This window comes from Biomphalaria glabrata, chromosome 8 (assembly GCF_947242115.1).
Source record: "Biomphalaria glabrata chromosome 8, xgBioGlab47.1, whole genome shotgun sequence".
NCBI lineage: Eukaryota > Metazoa > Mollusca > Gastropoda > Planorbidae > Biomphalaria > Biomphalaria glabrata.
Window position 1 is genome coordinate 43,250,194 of NC_074718.1, and position 22,167 is coordinate 43,272,360.

Sequence of the window (22,167 nt, forward strand, 5' to 3'; positions counted from 1 at the left end):
GCTTGCTATAAGATGTAACATTGTTTTATACTTAGATGTGGACACATACACACAAAAACAAATGTTCCAGCCCGGTGTATGCACGGTTGTTAGAACTAAGAATGGAATGTTCTAGTGTCACTCGGTTTCGTAATAAGCTCCCATACCTAGAGCTAGTTTGCGATGTGTTGCCATGGTAACCGTGTGAAGCACCTTATCTATTTTTGTTGTTCTTATTGCTCCTCCGGAATGAACTGGTGCCATCCAGGAGGAGGTAATAAAAGTCTCGTCTGCTTTAGTAGGAACACCAGTTTTAATGCCCTTGTCTGAATGTCCACTATCTCCGATGGCATTTAATAGTCTTTATTGGTGGGTGTTTTTTTCTCTCGCCATTTTAATGCCTCTCTCTCTCTCTTTCTCTCCCTCTCTCTCTTTCCTCTCTCTCGCTCTCTCTCTCTCCCCCGACCATTTCTCTCTCTCTCTCTCTCTGTTCCCCAGTGGCATAACCAAATCTTCACTTTTTGGTCTCACTAGACTTTCATCAGTTATTCCTGACTTGGTCTTATCGAAATAATACAAATTAAACGTATTTTTTTAAAAGTAAAACGCGAGGCCAATGAGTTCAGGTACTGATGATGTGCCTTGGGAGGCGGGGAAGGCGGTTTGATTCTAACACTTGCTTCTATTGTTGTTACCAACAAAAACTGTTCAACTAACGTATTGATTTTAGACGTACTATTCTCAATGTACCTCTCCCTCCCTGTCTCTGTCTCTCCCTCTTTCACACTCTCTCTGTCTCTCTCTCCCTGTCTCTCCCTCCCTGTCTCTCCCTCCTCCACTCTCTCTCTGTCTCACCCTCCTTTACTCTGTTTCTCTCTCTGTCTCTCTCCTTCACTCTCTCTCTCTCTCTGTCTCTCTCTCTCTCTCCTTCACTCTCTCTCTGTCTCTCCCTCCCTGTCTCTCCCTCCTCCACTCTCTCTCTGTCTCTCCCTCCTTCACTCTCTCTCTGTCTCTCTCTCTCTCTGTGTCTCTCTCTCTCTGTCTCTCTCCTTCACTCTCTCTCTGTCTCTCTCTCTCTATGTCTGTCTCTCTCACTGACAGCTGAAATAAGAGAACGATTCTCCAATATTCTCCCAAAGGAAATTAGTTTCACGATACTTCGTTGTAAACAACAGCTCCACAGACTTCAATAAATAATAATGACATATTCCAAATACTTGTAACCTAAAAGTACAATTCCCATTAACTCAACAATAAGTCTAAGATGTACACAAGTTGCTTTTTATTTCATAATTTAATCGCTCGGGGGGTGTGCTGCGCCACTTAATGCCGTGGGTAACTTCTGTCTTCTTTGTGACCCCACAAGAAATTTCAGGCATAATCCACTATTCTTTATGACATTTTATTTGTGACATTTTATTTATGACATTTTATTTGTGACGTTTTATTCGTGACGTTTTATTTGTGACGTTTTATTTGTGACATTTTATTTGTGACATTTTATTTGTGACATTTTATTTGTGACATTTTATTTGTGACGTTTTATTTGTGACATTTTATTAATGAAAAGAAAGTCCTCCATGACTAGACTAGTGTCTGATGCAACAATTCACGTCTCATACAATCATCATCATCATCATCATCATCATCACTCCTTTGAGTTCCTCATGGAACATAGGGCCTCGACAAAAACACGCCAGTCTCCACGGTCTCTTGCTAGCTTCTCGATGGTGTCCCAGCTCTTCCCGGTCTTCTCTGCTTCTTCAAGTACAGCCACATACAATACAGTGGAGATACTCTTTATCCGGACCTCACGCCCCCCCCCCCCCCCCCCAAATTGTCCCCATGACATCGATCAGCGTGGAGACGGAAGCTCATAAACATGACCAATTTTTTTTATAATATTGTCTAAAATGTATTCCTTGTTATTATTGACAAAAAAAAAAGTAATAATAAAGATCTTTATTGATTCATAAACTGGTTGAAAATTTCATTTCTGTCAAAGTGGGCACATCACTTCCGGTAAATCATATGGGTGACTAGCCCGGGGATACCAATAATCGGAATAAGGATTTGAATGTTTAGTACAGAACTGGATTGAACCGGCTTCTACTTGCAGATTTCGTTTCCTTAAAGGGATTTGTGCTCAATTTTCTAAAGGGCGCCGTTGTCAACTCGTCGCCCTAATCTCTTAGCGACTGAGGCGATAGTGAGGGCTGGCGCCTGAGTTGAGTGGATTTTGAGATCCGTTGTTGCACTGGGTAGAACGATGTAACGATAACAGAATGAGACCAGGCCCCAGGCTGAACGTGAATTATGTCTTGTCTTTCTGGAATAAGAAATATAATGGCGTTTGAGTGAGGGAAAAAAAAAGGTATTGAGTCAAAAATATAGAGTGGGAATGAATAGATGTTTGAAATCTAACATTATAAATATAAAATCATATTTCACGCTATGGCACATTTCTGGAGATCTCAATGACGTTACAATCACTGTCTGGATGACATAATGAAAGATGGATGTAACATGCTTGTAGCAAAACTTACGCGTTCAGACATTGCAACATATATACAAACAAACACACCCACACACACATATATATATACACACACCTGCACAAACAAACACGCACACCACATATGCTCAAACAAACACACACACATATATATACACAAACATATGCTCAAACAAACACGCACACCACATATGCTCAAACAAACACACCCACACACACATATATATATACACACACACCTGCACAAACAAACACGCACACCACATATGCTCAAACAAACACACACATATATATATACACACACACCTGCACAAACAAACACGCACACCACATATGCTCAAACAAACACACACACATATATATACACAAACATATGCTCAAACAAACACACACACATTTATATACACATACATATGCTCAAACAAACACACACATATATATACACAAACATATGCTCAAACAAACACACACATTTATATACACAAACATATGCTCAAACAAACACACACACATTTATATACACAAACATATGCTCAAACAAACACACACACATTTATATACACATACATATGCTCAAACAAACACACACACATTTATATACACAAACATATCATATGCTCAAACAAACACACACATTTATATACACAAACATATGCTCAAACAAACACACACATTTATATACACATACATATGCTCAAACAAACACACACACATTTATATACACATACATATGCTCAAACAATGTTTACGTTCCAGAGCCACCCATGGAAGAAAGCACATCTACAGTATTGTTTATTTTTCATTTGTTAATCGTCAACAAATATTCCTGCGTAAAAATTAACTCTTTCTCTCCGAACTGACGATACCAGCGTTGATTCCGCCAGAATGTGGTAAATAATTACGGAGAGAAAGAGTTAACGTTACCGAGGCTTGGAAATTAATAGATTCACAAGTCTGAAATAATATTTAACAAAAAACAAAAACCTTTTCTATGACTAGATTGAGATCTTTAACTTCAACATATTCCATCGTTTATTTCAAGTTCACTCACATTCCTCCCTCTCGTTCACACATTAACAAGAAAAATCCGTCGTATCCCAGTATCACAAAGCTAAGTAACTGTCTCCATCGGCCAGAGACTCGAGCTCCAACCTCTCATCACCTTCAACCAGATTCTCAACCTCTCCACCCCTCTCCACATTGAACAATACATTTCCATTTCCGGTGTCCCCTGTAGGCGAAATGCACGAGACAATGTGTGAGAGGAAATTGTGGGACCGAGTAGCAGAGTCCGAGCCCAGACGAGCGCCGCTATTCATATACGATACAAGAGATCACTTCTTAGCTTCAGCATCCAGAGGCGGATTTCCACACCAACAAGTAAAAAAAAAAAGAATGAAAATCGTACATTCCATAAGGATGAACTAGATATTTATAATAATGATAACATTATCTAATAATAATAGCAATGGCTTCGATTACGATGATTAATATAATAATAATAATAATAATTAATAATAATACTAAACATGCGTTGAAGTCGGTGGAGATGTTGTAGGGCTTGAACACTTTTGAGAACCGCTGTCACAAAAAAATTGTATTTAAGGAAGAGAACTTAGACTTAATACATTGTCACAATACATTCGTAGTCTCGGCTATACATTCGTAGACGTATTGGTCCGGGCTATACATTCACAGACCTACTCGACTTAAAAAGATATGCTTCTATTTTTCGGAAAAATTTATCAACACCCAATTACACACACACACACACAGACATACACGACACACCCACAAAAACACTCCAGTGAGAACATACACACGCGCTAATCTCAACCAGACGATATTATTGTTGTACGTGAACACAAAAAAAAAAAAATTAAAAAAAAATTAAAAAATTTTCACTCTCCGAAAATTTCCAGTTCACATTCTCAGCTGATGTCTGATGATGTTTTGTTCATCTTGTCTACAAGATTAGATGTTGTTAGCATATTTTGTGACATCACATTCACTATACGTTTTAATCATGCGAAATACTCATGAATATTCATGCTCATTTGTCTAGTTCAGTGGTTCCCAAATTTTTTTCCTTAACGGAACACTTCGCACTTTCTGAGTATTTAGCGGATCACTTTGCTGATTTCTTTAAAAGATTTTAATTCTCTTGGTGGCCTACTAGATACCTGTTTCAATAGTCCGCGGAACACCCCTATTTAGGCGTCACAGAACACAAGGGGTTCCTTGCAACACAGTTTGGGAAACGCTGGTCTAGTTCAATTAATCATCTTGACAGATGTAAAAAGAAAAAGTTAATATGTTTTATTATATCGTCCATGTTCTAAATTATTTTTTTTATTGTTCTCTGTAATATTGCTAATTAGATCAGAGAAAGAATTTATTGACTGAATTAGATCAGGCTAGTTTCTTTGAGAAGAACAAAATGGTGGCTTGATGAGAACTGCGTTGTTTCCCCCTGAGGACATAATTAGAAACACGTATTAGATCCATCTGTTCAGAACTTTTTACCGATTGCTTCCCTTTAAAAGTGTAAATCATTTTGTTTTTAATTCTTAGTTGTTGCTTTTTAAATATCCCATGTCCTTCTGTTCTAAAAGCAATTTGGCTGTCAATGAGGCCTAGGTGTCGTGCTGTGTGAGAACTGAGGAGTCTCTCACCTGAATCACTCGTCTTCAAATGTGACGTACTTCTTATATATGGTAGACTCAGAACCACAAAATAGTATTGTTTAAACAAAATGGGAAAAAAATGGGAGGGGGAAAAAATGGGAAAACAGGGGGGGGGTGTGTCAGTATCTGATGATGTGGTCAGATCATTTAGTTTCGTAAAACTTTTAGTTTTAGTGCTAATGATCCGGGGTGCCTGAACCAGCGCTTTCCACGTGGCTACCCACACGAGGCCGTATGTCTCTCGCGCGGTACAGCTCCTGGTTGAAAGGGGAGATCATTCATTAGTCAAGTTACGAGAGACAGCCATGGGAGAAAACTGGTGTGAGTTTCGCAGACATGACTATTGGTTGCTACAAGATCTGATTTACAGTCAGACTTAGTCAACGCTCCAGTAACTCATACCAGTCACTCTTTCTCCAATGATAACCAATAACTTCATGATTACTTTGGTCACATATCAGTTGTATTTTATGTATCAGTTGTATTTTATGTATAAGTTGTATTTTATGTATCAGTTGTAGTGTTTGAATCAGTTGTAGTAATTTTTGTTTTTACAACAGGATAGCCAAATACTAGCTTTTCATTTTCCACCTCATTAACCTCCTCCTGCCTTGTTTTTACCCATAGTCCTCAATTGGTGACACCTCATTAATCTCCTCCTCCCTTGTTTTTACCCATAGTCCTCAATGTCTATGTCACGTGACTGGTGACACCTTATTAACCTTCTCCTCGTTTGTTTTTACCCATAGTCCTCAATGTCTATGTCACGTGACTGGTGACACCTCATTAACCTCCTCCTCCTCCCTTGTTTTTACCCAGACTCCTCAATGTCTATGTCACGTGACTGGTGACACCTCATTGACCTCCTCCTGCCTTGTTTTTACCCAGAGTCCTCAATGTCTATGTCATGTGATTGGTGACACCTCATTGACCTCCTCCTCCCTTGTTTTTACCCAGAGTCCTCAATGTCTATGTCACGTGATTGGTGACACCTCATTAACCTCCTCCTTCCTGGTTTTTACACATAATCCTCAATGTCTATTAGCTATCTAAGCTCTTCACAACTCAACAGTCCATCATGACTGTCTGATATGTTTTAAGCGGCCAGTTTGGCTGTCAAATTTTTTCTTAAATTTGTTTATTTACATTTCAAACAATGTGCTTCAACAAACGAGCGCTCTGACCAATGTAGGGAACTGTCTTTACAATCACGGTAATACATAACAGTAGCAAGGGGCGCGGTGACTGAGTGCTAAAGCTTCCGAAACGAGAGGTCTTTGGTTCCAATCTCTAAAACATTTTTTTTTTAATTTTTTTGGTATTTAAGACGCTCCTGAGGTGGTTAATCGTTTGCTGGCCACATGACACCGCGGCCAATCGTTGAGCTTTACCGTCATTCGCCCCATAGATCTACATCGCATGGTCTGAAAAAGAGGGGGGGTAGATGACACACGAGCAGACCATGTTCTGTGACAACCTCTTTGACAGCTAAGGGATTGGTATTTAAGTATAACCACCATATTAAATCAAAACGTGGGTGTGACAATTTTCTTACCATTAAAGTCTTAACAGCTCTTGGTCTGGATTGGATTCAATCAAAACTTATCCAACATTACCGCTTGGCTAACGCCCAAGTGTGGCGTTTTTGTAATTACGCCTCCGACCTGCTGAGATAGTCTCGTAAACCAAGTCTAGACTGGCTAACCAGCGACCAACTTTACGTATTCTGGATGACCTTGACCTAGCCCCTTTCCACCACTCCCTTCCGATCTGGCTTCATTCCCTTGCGTCGTTTGGCCAACACTCTATTCGTGTCTAAACTATTAGTTTTCCGCCAAAAATCCATCTTTATCCCTCCCCCCCCAAACCAATCTATTACGCAGACCCTTAGATAGAAAAATGACGAAATTGACAGAATGCGAAGCTTGAAAGTTTTTTTTTTTGTTTTTTTTTTTCTGAACCAACATTTGGGACATCAGTGAGTTCTGAGTTGGCAGCTCTAGAAACGAGGTGTGGAGATTCAGAAATGAAGGGAGATAAAAAAAAAATTCATTGTATATTTTAATATCATAAAGAGTCCACGAAGATAAATAGATAGTTCCGGTGTCAGTCAAATGCGTTCACGCCGTCTGGTTGACCCACTAACACAGTCTCAAATACAATAGGAACCGGCGCCATCTTTGTCTAACGAGTTCGCGACTTCCATCTTCCGGTGAGGGTCCTTAAAGTTACAAAATACGGAATATTAATTAAAAAACAAAAGATTATCCTTCGGCGCAATTTCTGTATTCTGATTTAGATTCATCGCTCAATGTAAAATGTTTGTTTTATTTGTAAAATGTTTTACATGTTTCGGATGTTCCTTCAGAGTTGAAGATAATTACTTCCTAGTCCAAACCTCCCACAGGACGACGGGGGATGGAAGCGGGCAGGGTTTGAACCCGGGACCATCGATAAATCTGAACGACAGTCCAGCGTGCAAACCGCACGACCAGGCAGCCATCCTGTGGACAGAAATAAGAAACAATGGAATATTAAGTGAATTTTGTCTTTTTAAATTACGTTGCACTAAGAATAATACAACCTATAGCAATGACCTAGTAATTTATCAAGGGCTCTGCCTTTGTCTTTGCATAGACCTCAACACTAAAGTCAGACTGATGCGCTTCCTGGTCATGGTCACATTCTTATATGCTTGCGAGTCTTGGACGCTGACTGCAGAGCTAGAGAGGAGGATCCTAGCAATGGAACTGAGATGTTACAGAAGGATCCTTGGTATCACATTCAAAGACCGCATCACAAACCAAGAGATTAGAGACAGGGTTACTACAGCGATTTGACCCCACGATGACCTGTGGAAAAAAAACGCAAACTAAAACTCAATAACAATATTACAAGATCTTCTGAGCTCGCAAAGAATTTCCTTCACGGAACTGTACCAGGAAAAAGAAGAAGAGGCAGACAGAGAAAGTGATGGGAAGACAACATAAAAGAATGGACGGGCCTGCCATTGAAAGAGGTTCTATCCAGGCAAAGACAGAGAGGAATGGAAAAAAAACGGCCGACAAATCTTGTGTAGTGCCCCAACGGTCCAACTGACTAGGGGATAGGTGAAGAGAAGTATTTATCATCTTTCTGTCTTACAGACTACATTAAAGACTTTATCTCAAAGGGATAAGATTATTAGAGTTATGTCCTACCAGTCCTATGCTTACCCATTATTAGATGTATGTCCTACCAGTCCTCTGCTTACCAATGGATAGACGTACTATGCTTACCTATGTAAAATGTCCTACATACTGTTTCCTGTCTCCTGTTGACTATTCAATAATTCTATTTGAAATGTTACACTACTAATTGCCTGTCTGGCCTGGAATTGATTGGTAGGGTCATCAACACTCCGCTGGTCAGTGTCCGTTCATTAGAGTTTTTTTTTTCCCTCAGATATTTGTCATTTCCTTTATCCGCAAGGAAGTAACGAAATGAATTCATCGATAAAAGTCCCCCGCCCCAGCCCACCCACATACACACACCTAATACCACCCCAGTCACTGAAACAGTAAGGTCACTTTGTGTAGAAGGAAGCACTGCTGTCCGGACATAAAGGTGGAGGCCAGCGGCTGGCCGTCATAAAACTGGCTGGACCACGAAGGAAGTAGGCTGCTGACCGGATGTTGGTTCGCAACTCGTCCAGTCCTGTGAACGGCGGCGGTAGATTCAAGGAGGCGTTTGTGTAGGCAGTGACCATTAGATCAAAGTCAAGACGAGGGCGGATCGATCATCGATTTATATGTACCCTCCTACTCCCACTATAAACCCCCCTCAATCAGCAAGTAGTGTGTGATATGTATTGAAATGAGTTTAAAACTCAAATTTGTTTTTTGTTCATATTATATTTTTTGATCATATTATTATTATGGTTTAATTGGGTTGAATCAAGCTATCAGAAAGAAAAAGAAAACCAAAATTTACACAAAAGCATCTTGAAAGCCTGTTTTTTTCCCCTTAAACTTTATAAATGCTTCCCCAAATTTCTCAATGTGCTAATTAAAGGACTGACTTGTATTTTGAACGTCGTTATTAATGGCTGCTGGCGTCCATTTGTCAAAATAGTTATTCAAATTAAACCCCATATATATATTTTGGTTAGAAAGTTATGTCGAATTTGTCACGTCGTAGTGTACTCGTTCTAGATCACAGAGCTCGTGGTCTCTCGGGGGTATGCTTAGTGCCAACTCTAAATCTATCACTTTTCATCTCGCTTTTTTTTTTGTCTTCTGACAATTATCGTGTTTTTTTTTAATCTCCGCACCTGCGAACTGCATACTGGGAAGTATTGAGTTTCTGTTAGTGTCATTCCAGAGAGCCATAGAAAGATATTATGACCCAATTAGGAGACTTTCTTTTAATGGAAATTAATATTTCGGAATGTTTACTAAAGATTCGACTCCAGAGTGTAGATTTACGTGAAAGAAAAGGATTTGTGACTTTTGTTGAACTATCAACTTCTCTTGATTAGAGTAATGCTTCTCTGTAGCATAGAAGTATTTCTATTTATTTAAACATAGCAATGTCTTTATTTATCTTGAACCTAGAAATATCTCTATTTATCTTAAAGACACATTCCTCATCCCATATGCTAGGACAAATTTGTACAAATACTCCTTCTTCCCTAGTGCTATTAGAGCATGGAATGGGTTGTCTGAGCTAGCCTGGAAAACCAGTGACTTGGCAGAATTTAAGTTAATATGCATGACTGAATGCATGACGCGTAGGACGTAATCATCTTTTTTGAAGTAACGTCTGTATTTTATAAGATAAGATAGCAATGTCTCTATATTTATCTTAAACATAATATGGCCTCTATTTATCTTAAACATAACAAGGCCTCTATTTATCTTAAACATAATAAGGCCTCTATTTATCTTAAACATAATAAGGCCTCTATTTATCTTGTGCATAATAAGGCCTCTATTTATCATTAACATAATAAGGCCTCTATTTATCTTGTACATAATAAGGCCTCTATTTATCATAAACATAATAAGGCCTCTATTTAGCTTGTACATAATAAGGCCTCTATTTAGCTTGTACATAATAAGGCCTCTATTTAGCTTGTACATAATAAGGCCTCTATTTAGCTTGTACATAATAAGGCCTCTATTTAGCTTGTACATAATAAGGCCTCTATTTATCTTGTACATAACAATGTCTCTCCGCATCTTGTTATATGCTAGCAAACAGTTCACGTTTCATTTCACAAATATGTTGCAATGCTCTGACAGTTGGACATCGCCGAGGTCATATTTAGGTTGACATTTGGCATTACTATTGTTGTTGATTTCAGGGCTAAACAATTGGATTGGGGCAAGAATGTCTAGTGTCTTACTGAGATAAAAAAAAATCTAAATTGTTGTTACGTAATGTTGAACACGAGAATGTGAATTGTCATTGTAATACATCTTTCAATAAAATCATATGAAACCATATTACAAATCAAAAAGACCAGTAAAACAAAGAGAAATCAATCTACAAGATTTATTGAACATATATAGATTTTATTTTATATTATTAAGAACATACAGAATATACATATATTAAATAATGAATATTTCAAAAAGCTATCAAGACATATTCACATACATATATCAAGCATCTATTTCTGGTACGCTTACCTTAAATGAATCGATTTGTTGGGAAGAAGCGTGGTCGAGAGGCTAGGTACGCTTGAAAGGCTTGGCTTTGCTACCTATGAAGGGGGCTCCAGGTTCGACACCCGACTCGAGCGGAGTTGTGTTTACTGAGCTCCTAAAGGTAGCTCGGAAAACCTTCTCCCAGATGCCCCTTTCCCCCCACCCCTCCCCACTGGTCCACAATGAGATTGGACCAAAGCGCTCTTAGCATGCTACAAACATGAAATTAGCGCTTTATAAAGGCTGTAATTTTATTCTGTGTTTTACATCTAAATTTTCCTCTTTTATTAGATTCCATGCAACTGAATGCTGACCCAAGCTTTATTCCATTCCTCAGGTGACTATCACTGATCGAGGGGTGCCGCCTCTGTCTTCCACCACCCGAGTCGTCATCAAGGTCATGGACGTCAACGACAACCGGCCAGACTTCCTCAACCGGCACCAGTCCAACTTCATCAACGTCTTCGCCACCCGGCACACGGGCGACGACATCTTCGTGTACCGCGCCCTGGCCTACGACAGGGACGAAGGGAGGAACGCCAACCTCAGCTACTCCCTGGTCAACTACAAGGATTCCCAATTCAGGATCGAAAAGGAGACGGGCAAGATTTACTCCTTGAAGGACCTCAAGGTCGACGATTCGTTTGAGCTCACTGTAAGTCAGTTCATAGTTGTCATTGAGACTTGAATTTTTTCGTGTCGTCTGCTCATTTGAATTTTTTCGTGTCGTCTGCTCAATAATGTAACGGAAGGCAGACGGCTTAACCCATTCATGACCCATGAATGAAAATCACAATTAACCAATTTATGGCTTAGTAGCCAGAATTGATAACACACAAAAAAATATCTAGTAATCGCATTTTTGTATTAGCGATAACTCTTTTAATTATTGTAATTTCGCAGTAAACAACGAAATAATTAAGCGTTCACTTTGGCATTGGAGAATTTGTATTCATTCTAGTTTTTCTTGTCTTGCATAAAAACTTAATGATTGAAAATACGGCATAATTGATATATGATTTTTGTTTAATGGAAACGTCATTAGACTTCGCAGTAAAGAATTTAATTAAAAGTTTACCAATAGTTAATTATACCGCCAGTTTTTGAATATCTCATTCCATTTGTCCATTGGCTTCCTGTATCCAAACCTTATAACTGTTCACGTAACCAAATCCCTCCACATTTCGCTGTTAGCAGCTGGTTCTTATCAGGGTATCAAGAGAGTGGCCTGTCCATTTTTTTTTAATGTTATCCAGCCACCTTTTCACCTTTGTTCTTCTTGTTATGCTTGACCCTAGGTATTTGGCAACTTCTAATGTTTGGCCATCCAGCTGTCCACCACCTTGACCGTAATTCAACGTGTTATGCTCTAAAATTGAAAATCAGAAAATAAAATCAGAAAACCAACGAAACGGTTAGGAAAGGAAGACCAGAATTTATATGGATGCAGGCTGGATCTTAAGTTCACAATTCTTGCCTTTTTTTTGTTGTTTTTTTAACATTATGGCCCGAAAATGCGGAAAATATTTAACATTAGTTATTCAGATTGTATACGATGGCACTGAGCGAGAAGTGCAACGACTTGTCGACTCACTCTTTTGCCTTGAAAAACTTCTAGATTTAAATTTCGAGATTTCTCTGTGTTATGTCTTTTTCGTTTCTTGTTTGTCTGTTTGTCTGTCCATCCCTCCGTTGGTTGTCCATCGTTACAGACTCATCTTACCCGTTTAGTTTATTATCCCTCCTTTATGTTCTTTTCACATTGACACAGGTGAGAGCCAATGACAATGGATTACAGCCCAAGAGGTCCATCATGAGACTGACCATCGAGGTCGTGCCAAGGAGAACGGGGTCCCGCCAGAAGGCCCGCTTCAGCCAGCCGGTGTACCTGGAGAACATCACAGAGTCGGACATGCCCGGACGTCTTATCCTGGTCCTCTCGGCGGACATTGATGACGTGAAGCTCAGCTACTCCATAGAAGGTATGTTGTCCGGGTGGGGATGTGGAGGAGGGGGGGGGGACGGAGACATGTAAAACTATCCTCATCTTTATTATTCTGTCGATAGAGTATTTAGGACTGTAGGTCAACCAAGCACAATCACTTGATACAATCTTTACAATGATCTACAGTACTCCTTGAAGCTCTAAACCTTTATTAATACCATAATAAAAATGTTGAAAGTAATATTTTAAAATCTCAAAAAAAAATAAAGCCAACGCTTTTACATTGTGTTATCTTCGTGATGGAACAGACCAGAATTGAGATCCCCTGGAGGAAGCTGTTTGGTGGCCAGATGGAATGCACAGGCAGAGATGACGTTCTTCGTACCGCTTATTGTCCTACTTGTGTCCTTGACCTCCTAATGTCCTAGTTGTTTCGTTTACCTCCCCAATGTCCAGAGACAACAAGAGAAAGCAATGCTGGATGGAATTTCTTTTTTTTTTCGCAATTTTATTTTGGTTCAACACTTTGAGAAAATTATTTTTTAGAGTTTCTGTGGGATTCTAAAAAATGTATTTAATCTTGTTTCTCTCTGCCGTATTCACTTTTTGTCTTACTTTTAAGGAATCGACACTGACCTGTTTACTTCTGACCTGGTTCCACCCCTCCCTCATTCTCTTTCTCTCACATACACACACTTTCTGTCTTCTTTCCATCTCTCTCTCTCTTTCTCTCTGCGGGACTCCGCCTTTCTCTCTTTATTTGTCTAGGTCCCCAAATTTCTCTCTCTCTCTTCCCCCTTTTCTTTCTTCCTTTCTATCTTTCTTTCTTTCTATCTTTCTTTCTTGCTTTCTTCCACCATCTCTCTCTCAGCCTCTGTCCAAAGAAAAAAAGATGAACTTATTGATTCTTCTTGTCACTCCGCTGGGAACACTAAAGCGCGGAAGAAAAAAAAAATGATTTCAAGTTATTTTGATGTCTTGTAAAAACAGTTTGTGACAGGCCGAGTTTCTGTGTCAATAAATATGATGCTGATAACGTCTAGCTTTATTCAGAATTTGACGATCCCCCCCCCCCCCCTTCCTACCAAGATGTCCACAGATTCTAGACAGACTTATCCTCTGAAATGTTTGAATTGTTTATGCCAAAGAAATCAATCTTGAATGTTTTTAGTTTCCTCTTCAAGATAAATCTCCTCTAAAATCTCCAAAGTCTGTTTTAAAATGTGCAAATTATTTATTTTTTAAATCCACGTTTTCAATCAGCATCGACCTTCAAATACTCAGAAAGACACAAAGATAAAGGCACATTCCTCGTCCCATATGCTAGGACAAATTTGTACAAATACTCCTTCTTCCCTAGTGCTATTAGAGCATGGAATGGGTTGCCTGAGCTAGCCAGGAAAACCAGTGACTTGGCAGAATTTAAGTCATTGGTTAGTATGCATGACTAAATGCATGACGCGTAGGACGTAATCATCTTCTTTTTTGAAGTAACGTCTGTATTATATAAGAATATAAGATAAGATTTGTGGATGTAAAAACACAGACATCTTTTCTCTTTTTAAAATGCCATTTCACAGATTTCGTTGATACTCTGGGCGACGATTTGGAACAAAACTATTGAATGCAAACCCGGTAAAACCAAAGGGGCGGAACTCTGTGATGCTTTATTAGCGACTTTTAAAACCGCGGCGACCACTGTTGTGACTCCTGTCATTAGCGGCATCACACCTGACGTCATTAGCGCTCTTGACGTCAACGAAAAAAACAAAAAGCTGAAGGAACATATGTTCAATGAGCGAGCCGCTCAGCGAGTGTTCCAAAAGTGGGACGAAATGAGTTGTAGAAAAACTGAAACAATAAAATATCAGTTAAAGGAAGAAAGCCCCTTCTCTCCGGCTCGTTAGTTACGTAGGGAAATGAGATGACCTTCACTACTTTCTAGAAACATTATTTTGTTTCCTGGTGAATTGGCTCGCGAGGTTTTAGGAATACACCCTTTTTTCAGCGTCTTAACATGACCATTGTCCATAATCCCCTACTTTTTTTTTCCTCTTCATCGGGATCTCTTAGTCGTATTTGCTTCCTTTCTCTGTTGTAAACATTTATTATTTAGAGGTTTAAACAATCTAATTGACCAGTTTATTTTCCAAGTAAGGAAATATTTTGTTTGTTCATCTTTTAAGTATTTTAGAGAAAATGTTCAAACATTTGTATCTCATACGCTACAACTCGCTTTATCTACAACTCGCTTTATCTACAATCGCTTTATCTACAATCGCTTTATCTACAACTCGCTTTATCTACAACTCGCTTTATCTACAATCGCTTTATCTACAACTCGCTTTATCTACAACTCGCTTTATCTACAATCGCTTTATCTACAACTCGCTTTATCTACAACTCGCTTTATCTTGATTGTTAACCTAAAAACTTACCTGGTCATTTACGTGGTCTCAGTCATAGTACTGGTCATCTAGGTCATGGCACTGGTCATCTAGGTCATGGTACTGGTCATTTACATTGTCAAGGTTATGATACTAGTGATTCATATATTTAGATAGTAAAACTAGGTCATCTAGTTCATGATACTGGTCATTCATGTTGCATAGGTAATACAACTGGTCATCTAGGTCATGATACTGGTCTTTCTTGTTCCCTAGGTAATGAGACTGGTCATTAGGTCATGGTCCTTCCCGTTGCTTAGGTAATGAAAATTGGAATCTAGGTCATAAATACTGGTCATTAACGACGTCAAGTTGTAGATACTTGTAACTGCTACAGCTTGGTCAAATGTGGGTGTCACTTGCCCAGGACAAATTGACAATGAGCCCTTATAAATTGTATCTTCAGCTGGAAAGTAGGAAGATGACTTTGTATCATCACATTATAAAACATGGCGAGCTGGAGACGTTCAGATGTGAAGGTTGGACAGAACAATGTCCAGACATGCAGCTAATGGAGAGACCTTGTCTTGTTCAATTCATTGAGATTATCAAACGTTTAGAATGTAGAAACATTCAGTGAAGTGCTTATTGGGTGGACCTTGAATAAGACATGTTTAAACGAAAATAAATATTACAAAACTAAATCTAGAAACATCTTTAATTTTTTTAAAATTAAAAGCTTTTAAACATTTAATAGATTCTACCTCCTCCTCCTTCTCCCCCCCCCGCTCTCTCACCCTCCCTCTCTCTCTCTCTCTCCCTCCCTCTCTCTCTCTCTCTCCCTCCCTCTCTCTCTCTCTCACCCTCCCTCTCTCTCTCTCTCTCCCTCCCTCTCTCTCTCTCTCTCCCTCCCTCTCTCTCTCTCTCATCTCCCTCTCGCCTCTCTTTCCCTATCTCTCTATCTCTCCCTCCCCCCCCCCTCTCTCTCTCTCTCTCTCATCTCTCTCTCATCTCTCTCTCGCCTCTCTCCCTCTCTCTCTCGTTCAGTCGTATAATTGGAAAGTGAAATGTCTCACTGAACGTTGCAGACGTGAAAATGGTTTAGCAGACGACCATCGGTATCACCCCTCCCTCCCAACATCCACCTTTCACAGTCGTCCATATTCCACGCATCATTGAACTTCCAGTCTCACCTGCTGCTGTGAGCCACGAGTTGTTTTTCAATGACACTTTCAAGCACTTGAACGTACTCTGGCGTAATGACTAGGTTTTTTTCTTAGACTAACTCTATACGACCGTGTCGGGGGCGGCCCTAAGCGTGGGGAGTTGGGCGGCCTTCCAGAGCCCCCCGCGCATTTGGTGTGGGTGGGTGTGAAGAGGAGAATCTTTTGTCCCCGTCAGCCCATCGTACAAATATTTGTGGCCCTGATATGACATTCGCCCATGGTCCCACCTTCTGCTAGGGCCGCCTCTGGCAGTGTACACTTCTTAACATTTATTTATGTACATACCAAGTATCATAATTCAAAAACAAGATAAATTTATCTACAGCTGTTACTACCTGTAACCATTGGCGACTATGTCAACTGATGTTGCAGGCGTATAAATCAAATAATTATAAAATAATATTGTTACGATTCTCTCTCCTACTCAAGCCTTCTGTAAACACTGCTAAACAGACAACAACACATCAACACATCAAGAACCCGACAACAAGAGCTGCACAATAATCTGGTACTTTAATAAGGGTCAAATAAAACAGCCAATACGACACAATTGGCAACACAATCAACTACTACATGGTCATTTTTCGTTGTATCATGTTAGGTGGTCATTCTTCTTTGCATCATGTTGGCTGGTCATTAGGCTATGTATCCTTTTTTTTTATGTTTCGTGTTGGATGGTCATTCTACTTTGTATCAAGATGGCTGGTCATCCCATCTCTCTACTGTCACAAAACTACTTGAGCTTAATATAAACCTCCTCTCTCTCATTCGCTTTACATTAAACTAGAGCTCGGACTGGTCAGCTGTCACGCCACTTAATGACATTTCTAAGATTTCTGACATCTAGGCCTGTGCTGTCAGGTGCTCTGTATGGCAAACTCATCTTCAAGCAAAACTCCCTAAATTGATCCAGGTAATGGCTGCAGCACCTGCACCTTTCAGGTGCGCCTCTAACTAGAAAGTTGTCTGTCTCATGCTTTAAGATTTTTATACATTGTGCTTGATGGTTTGTTGAGGAAAAGGTGATGAAACTGATAGAAGTCATTTCTGCTACGGCTAGGTGTTGCGTGCCAGGAACCCTGCCGCGTAAGTCATTAGGCCCGTAGCCAACGGAGGTTCAGGTGGCTTGGGGGGAGAGAGCCCTGGATTGAGGAACTAAGATCAAAGTGAAAAATCGTAATTGCCATTAGTTCAGTTTCTAGATTTACACCTCAAAAAGTGTGATTACCCATTTTCTGTTCAACTTTGAAAATGTGTACAAAAGTAGCTGTTTACTTGGAATGTGTACAAGCGTAGCTCTTTGCTTGGAATGTATACAAACGTAGCTCTTAGCTTGGAATGTGTACTTATGTAGATATTTGCATGGAATGTGTACTTATGTAGATATTTGCATGGAATGTGTACTTATGTAGATCTTTTAGTACTTGAAGTCAATCAGAACATTAAGCCTTTGAAATCAAACAGAACATCAAGTCATTAAAATGTATCAGAACATAAAGTCATTAAAATCAATCAGAACATCAAGCCGTTGAAATCAATCGCAGCTTTGAGTCACTATACTTTTATACTACAAATTTATGATTAATATATGTTATATATCGTGTATACTCTGGACGTAGATTTAGACCTAAATTTGTTATACTTTGCGGCAGGCTTGGAACTGTTGCTGTTACTTAAAGGACTTGATCTAAAACCCAATCCACAGTGGCGTAGCTAGGGTGGGGGAGGAGGGGGGAGAATTTGGAAATCCCCCCGGGCCCCCACTAGAGGGGGCCCCCAAATGAGTGTTTTTTTACATTTTAAGTTAAATATTACGCAAAATGCAAGGGCCCCCAAAGAGGTCAAGCCCCCCGATGGAAAATTCCTAGCTACGCCCCTGTCAATCCAAGTCAAAGTGTTTTCTACTTGTTATTCTTCTAGACTTGTCTCTTCCCTCACTTAGTTGTACTCCCCCCGCCCTCCACCCACTCTCGTCCATTAGTCTTGGAGATAGTCTCTACACCAACTCGTCAGTTTATCTGACTTCACGATCTACCTCTGTTTGTCTAGCGAGCTGGTGTCGAGAGTAAAAAAAAAAATGGAAACACTTTTTTTTTAATTCATCGACATATTTTTATTTTTTTTTTGCGTCATCCATTTGATTATTTATTTTTTGTTTTCGCTTATCTCTCTTGGAGTGATGGATTGTCAGGAGATATCAAAAGTGCTGTGGTGGAAGACATTTTTAGCCTAACAGTTCAACTTGTGAACTGGATTAGAAGAAACATTCCAACGTAATAACGATGTGAAGTGAAAACGTACGCTACTTTCTAGGCAGTTCACACACACCAAAATTCCCATCGTTGAGGTTTCTGTAGAAGTAAGATTTGTTTTGTCATCTAGTCATTAGTTTTAAGTCGCTGAGATTTGGGTTCAAAAATGTTTACGTTTAGGTTTTTTTTCTGGTTTTTTTTAGTAACAGTTGTTTTTTTTTTTTAATTAGGTGTAAAGTTTTCAAAATTGGGGATTTTCGCTGTATATTTTAATCACAGTAATCTCCTCTTTGTTTAGTTTTTTTTTTATTTTAAATATCCGGTTTACATGAGTGAAGCAATAAAATACAAAGTAGCATAGACAAAGCGATGTGGAGAAATTGGTTGGAACGTAAAGAAAGAGATGTGGAGAGAATTAAAGAAATAGAGAAACCATTTCAAGGATGTCACATTGAAAGGAGGAGGCGCGGTGGCTGAGCGGTTATGTCCTTGGTTTCCAAATCGGGTGCCCCGATTTTTAATTTCGGGATCTTCGGGAGCCTCTAGGTCCAGCCAGCTCTAATGGGGTACCTGCCATTAGTTGGGAAAAAGTAAAGGCAGTTGGTCGTTGTGCTGGCCACATGACACCCTCGTTAACCGTAGCCAAAAAAAACATGATATTTGCATCATCTGCCCTATAGATCACAAGGTCTGAAAGGGAAACATTACTTTTACATTGGAAGATCACCGTTGCTAATTAAATAATAAATACTCGGTGAAATATAGTCTTCTTCACTGAGATTAATTTTAAATGAAACAGATGATAGTGCGACTTTTCCGCCCCTCGAGTTGAAGGGTGGACACACGCCACTGCTATCATGACAGTTTTGTGTGACTTTGGCAGCAGTGATAAAACAGTAGTAAAAGTTTCTGTCTTGTTAAGTAACTCTGAAACACGAGACTCGTATCGAGGGTCACTAGACTGAGCAGTGCAAGGGGAGGCTATTACCAGCTTTGATATACAGAGACAGTATAGAGGTCTACTGTTATTTTATGTAACGCGATCCAATTAGAAATCCAACTACTGTCTGTTTGACTTTATCAGGCCATGTTATCACACCCAGTCATCTGTCAGTTACAACACTTGGCATCGGTGTTCTTATTAGAACTTTGATAAGTGTGAATTTATCAGAATACGTTTATTCAACAAACTAACGGAACACATTCTATTTGTTTCAATATTTATTTATTTTTGTGTGTTCAAACTTATTTCCTTTATCATGTCTGTTGCACTCAGAGTAGAGCTCTCGATACAGCACGGACATGATCAGCTTTTATTATCGTTTATATAGCACTTTGACTGACATATTGCTAGAGACGAGTAACTTGTGAGCCCAATATATGCCGCAGATCAGAGGTTCTCAATTTTTTTTTACCCGGGAAGCCCTTTATTAGTCAGTAACCTGCCCACGGACCCCCCTAAATGAAAAATCTACATAAAAAGGGTTCAACATCCAGTCGGGTATATAGTCAAGTGAAGAATGTCTTCAAATCTTATTGTAACGTAAGTAATAAACATATCAAACAGTAGTGGTGACGAGTTCATTATCATTCAAGTTATACGACCGGAAGTATCTTTTAATTCTAATTGCGTACCATTTTCATCTTTCCGCGGACCCATTCGGTAGTCTCGCGGATTTCCGGCGGTCAGCGGACCCCAATTTGAGAAACACAGCCTTAAATCGTTCCATATGTCTTCTAGACATCATTAAATGTTCTTGGACATCTATTCATCTCTCTATCCCAGCTTCCTCCGCTTCCTTTTGTTTTTTGTTTTTCTTCTTTGGCTTTCCCCCCCCCCCCCCTTTTTCCCTTTCTCTGTTGTACAAAGTCTAGTCGTACTTGGTTCAAGAAAAATAATTTTAAAACAACAACAACAACAACAAAATACAAAAAAAAATCGATGTGTTAATATCGTTGTATTATTATTTTCATCGTTTTACTTTTCCATGGAAAAACAAATTCTTGATCAATATGAGACTTGTGGTGATTGTAACCAGTCCAAGGTCACCTGGCTCTCTAGCTCTCTCTACATCTGTCTCTCTCCCTCTCTCTCTCTCCTTTCCTTACTCCCTAAGTCTTTCAATTTCTCAGTCTTATTTGTTTTATACACAGAACGTCTCGCTCTAGTACAGTCTCTCTCTCTCTCTTTCACACACGTACACTATCTCTCTAACACACAGAGTTTTTCTCTCACACTCTCCTTTTATTTTTGCTTCACAAACACATATCTGTCTACACTCTGTCCTTCTCTCATAATCTCTCTCTCTGTACTCCCTTGCTCTCTCTTACTTTCACACACAGCCTCTCTCTCTCTCTCTCTCTCTCTCTTTCTCTCTCTCCCTCTTTCTCTCTCTCACCCTCATTTTCTCTTTTTTTTTTTCAAACTAATTTTTTTTTTTCATTTTATCTTCGCGGCTAATCCAACGTCCACCCACCCTTCCACTAACGACCGACTATCCAAGACTCTCTACATTGAAAACCGCAGCCACTGTCCTTGGCATTGGACTACCACGTGTGTTAGTATTGTCGTTTGGTCCATGCCCTGACATCTATTTGGTAATTCTTCACATTCTGTTGGCGCCTGCCCCCACCTTCACTTAAAAGTTGAAATTGAACATCAAATGTAATCGACTTTTCCCCCTGGGACATTTTTTTTCTTTTTCTGTTACGTATTACCAAAAAAAAAAAAGAGAGACAGAGGCAGAGAGAGAGACAGACAGACAGAGAGAGACAGACAGACAGAGGCAGAGACAGACAGACAGAGAGAGAGAGAGAGAGACAAAGAGGGAGAAGGCGAGAAAGAAAAAAAAAAGATGAGTGAAGACCTCGATGTGTTAATTGTTACTAGGGAAAGGTTAAAAGGTCATTCAAATCCCAGACGTGAGGTGACAAAATCTTGACTGCAAGCGTTGGATTTTAAAAACACAATTGTTGTTCTTGTTCTAGATTGTCAAGCACATTTTGTGTAAACTTTCCTTTTTCTGATTTGCTAACACTTTTTTTTTTTGTATTGTATTCTGTAAAATCTCTTGCGACAGCGATTCTCAAACTACTTTCCTCAAGGACCTAATCAATTAATTAATTGCAACCAATTATTTAAATAAATACGTGATATCAATAGTACCAAATTACCTTTTGTTTTTAAATCTACAACTGTTGTCTGTTATATTGTGTTTTATTCTATTACAGTTGCATACCGTTGTTCACTCGTGATATTGCGACTTTGAAAAATAATTTTGTTGCGACATCGATGTGCAGGATTGGGAGCATTTTAATTGAAATAACCAAATGTATTAAAAACTGGTGGATAGTCAATTACACATTCCAAACTTAACAAGCACACGATTTTTTTTTTTGTGTGCCCAGAGTCATGAACGGTTAGACAGTTAAATATGTGGAATTAGTAGGTAGTATTTTGTGTGTGTGTGTTTGCCATTCGGT

The 22,167-nt window shown here is 39.3% G+C and overlaps 1 protein-coding gene across 7 annotated transcripts in view; it reads left to right on the plus strand.

Annotated features, from left to right (window-relative positions):
• Positions 1 to 22,167, plus strand: part of LOC106058422 (protocadherin Fat 1-like) — a 223,817-nt gene that overhangs the window by 120,791 nt on the left and 80,859 nt on the right. For all 7 annotated transcript variants that reach the window (XM_056038489.1, XM_056038491.1, XM_056038493.1 and 4 more), the window contains exons 6-7: positions 11,212 to 11,529; positions 12,646 to 12,856. In XM_056038489.1, coding sequence (XP_055894464.1) covers positions 11,212 to 11,529; positions 12,646 to 12,856 — 529 coding nt within the window. The remainder of the gene's footprint in view (positions 1 to 11,211; positions 11,530 to 12,645; positions 12,857 to 22,167) is intronic.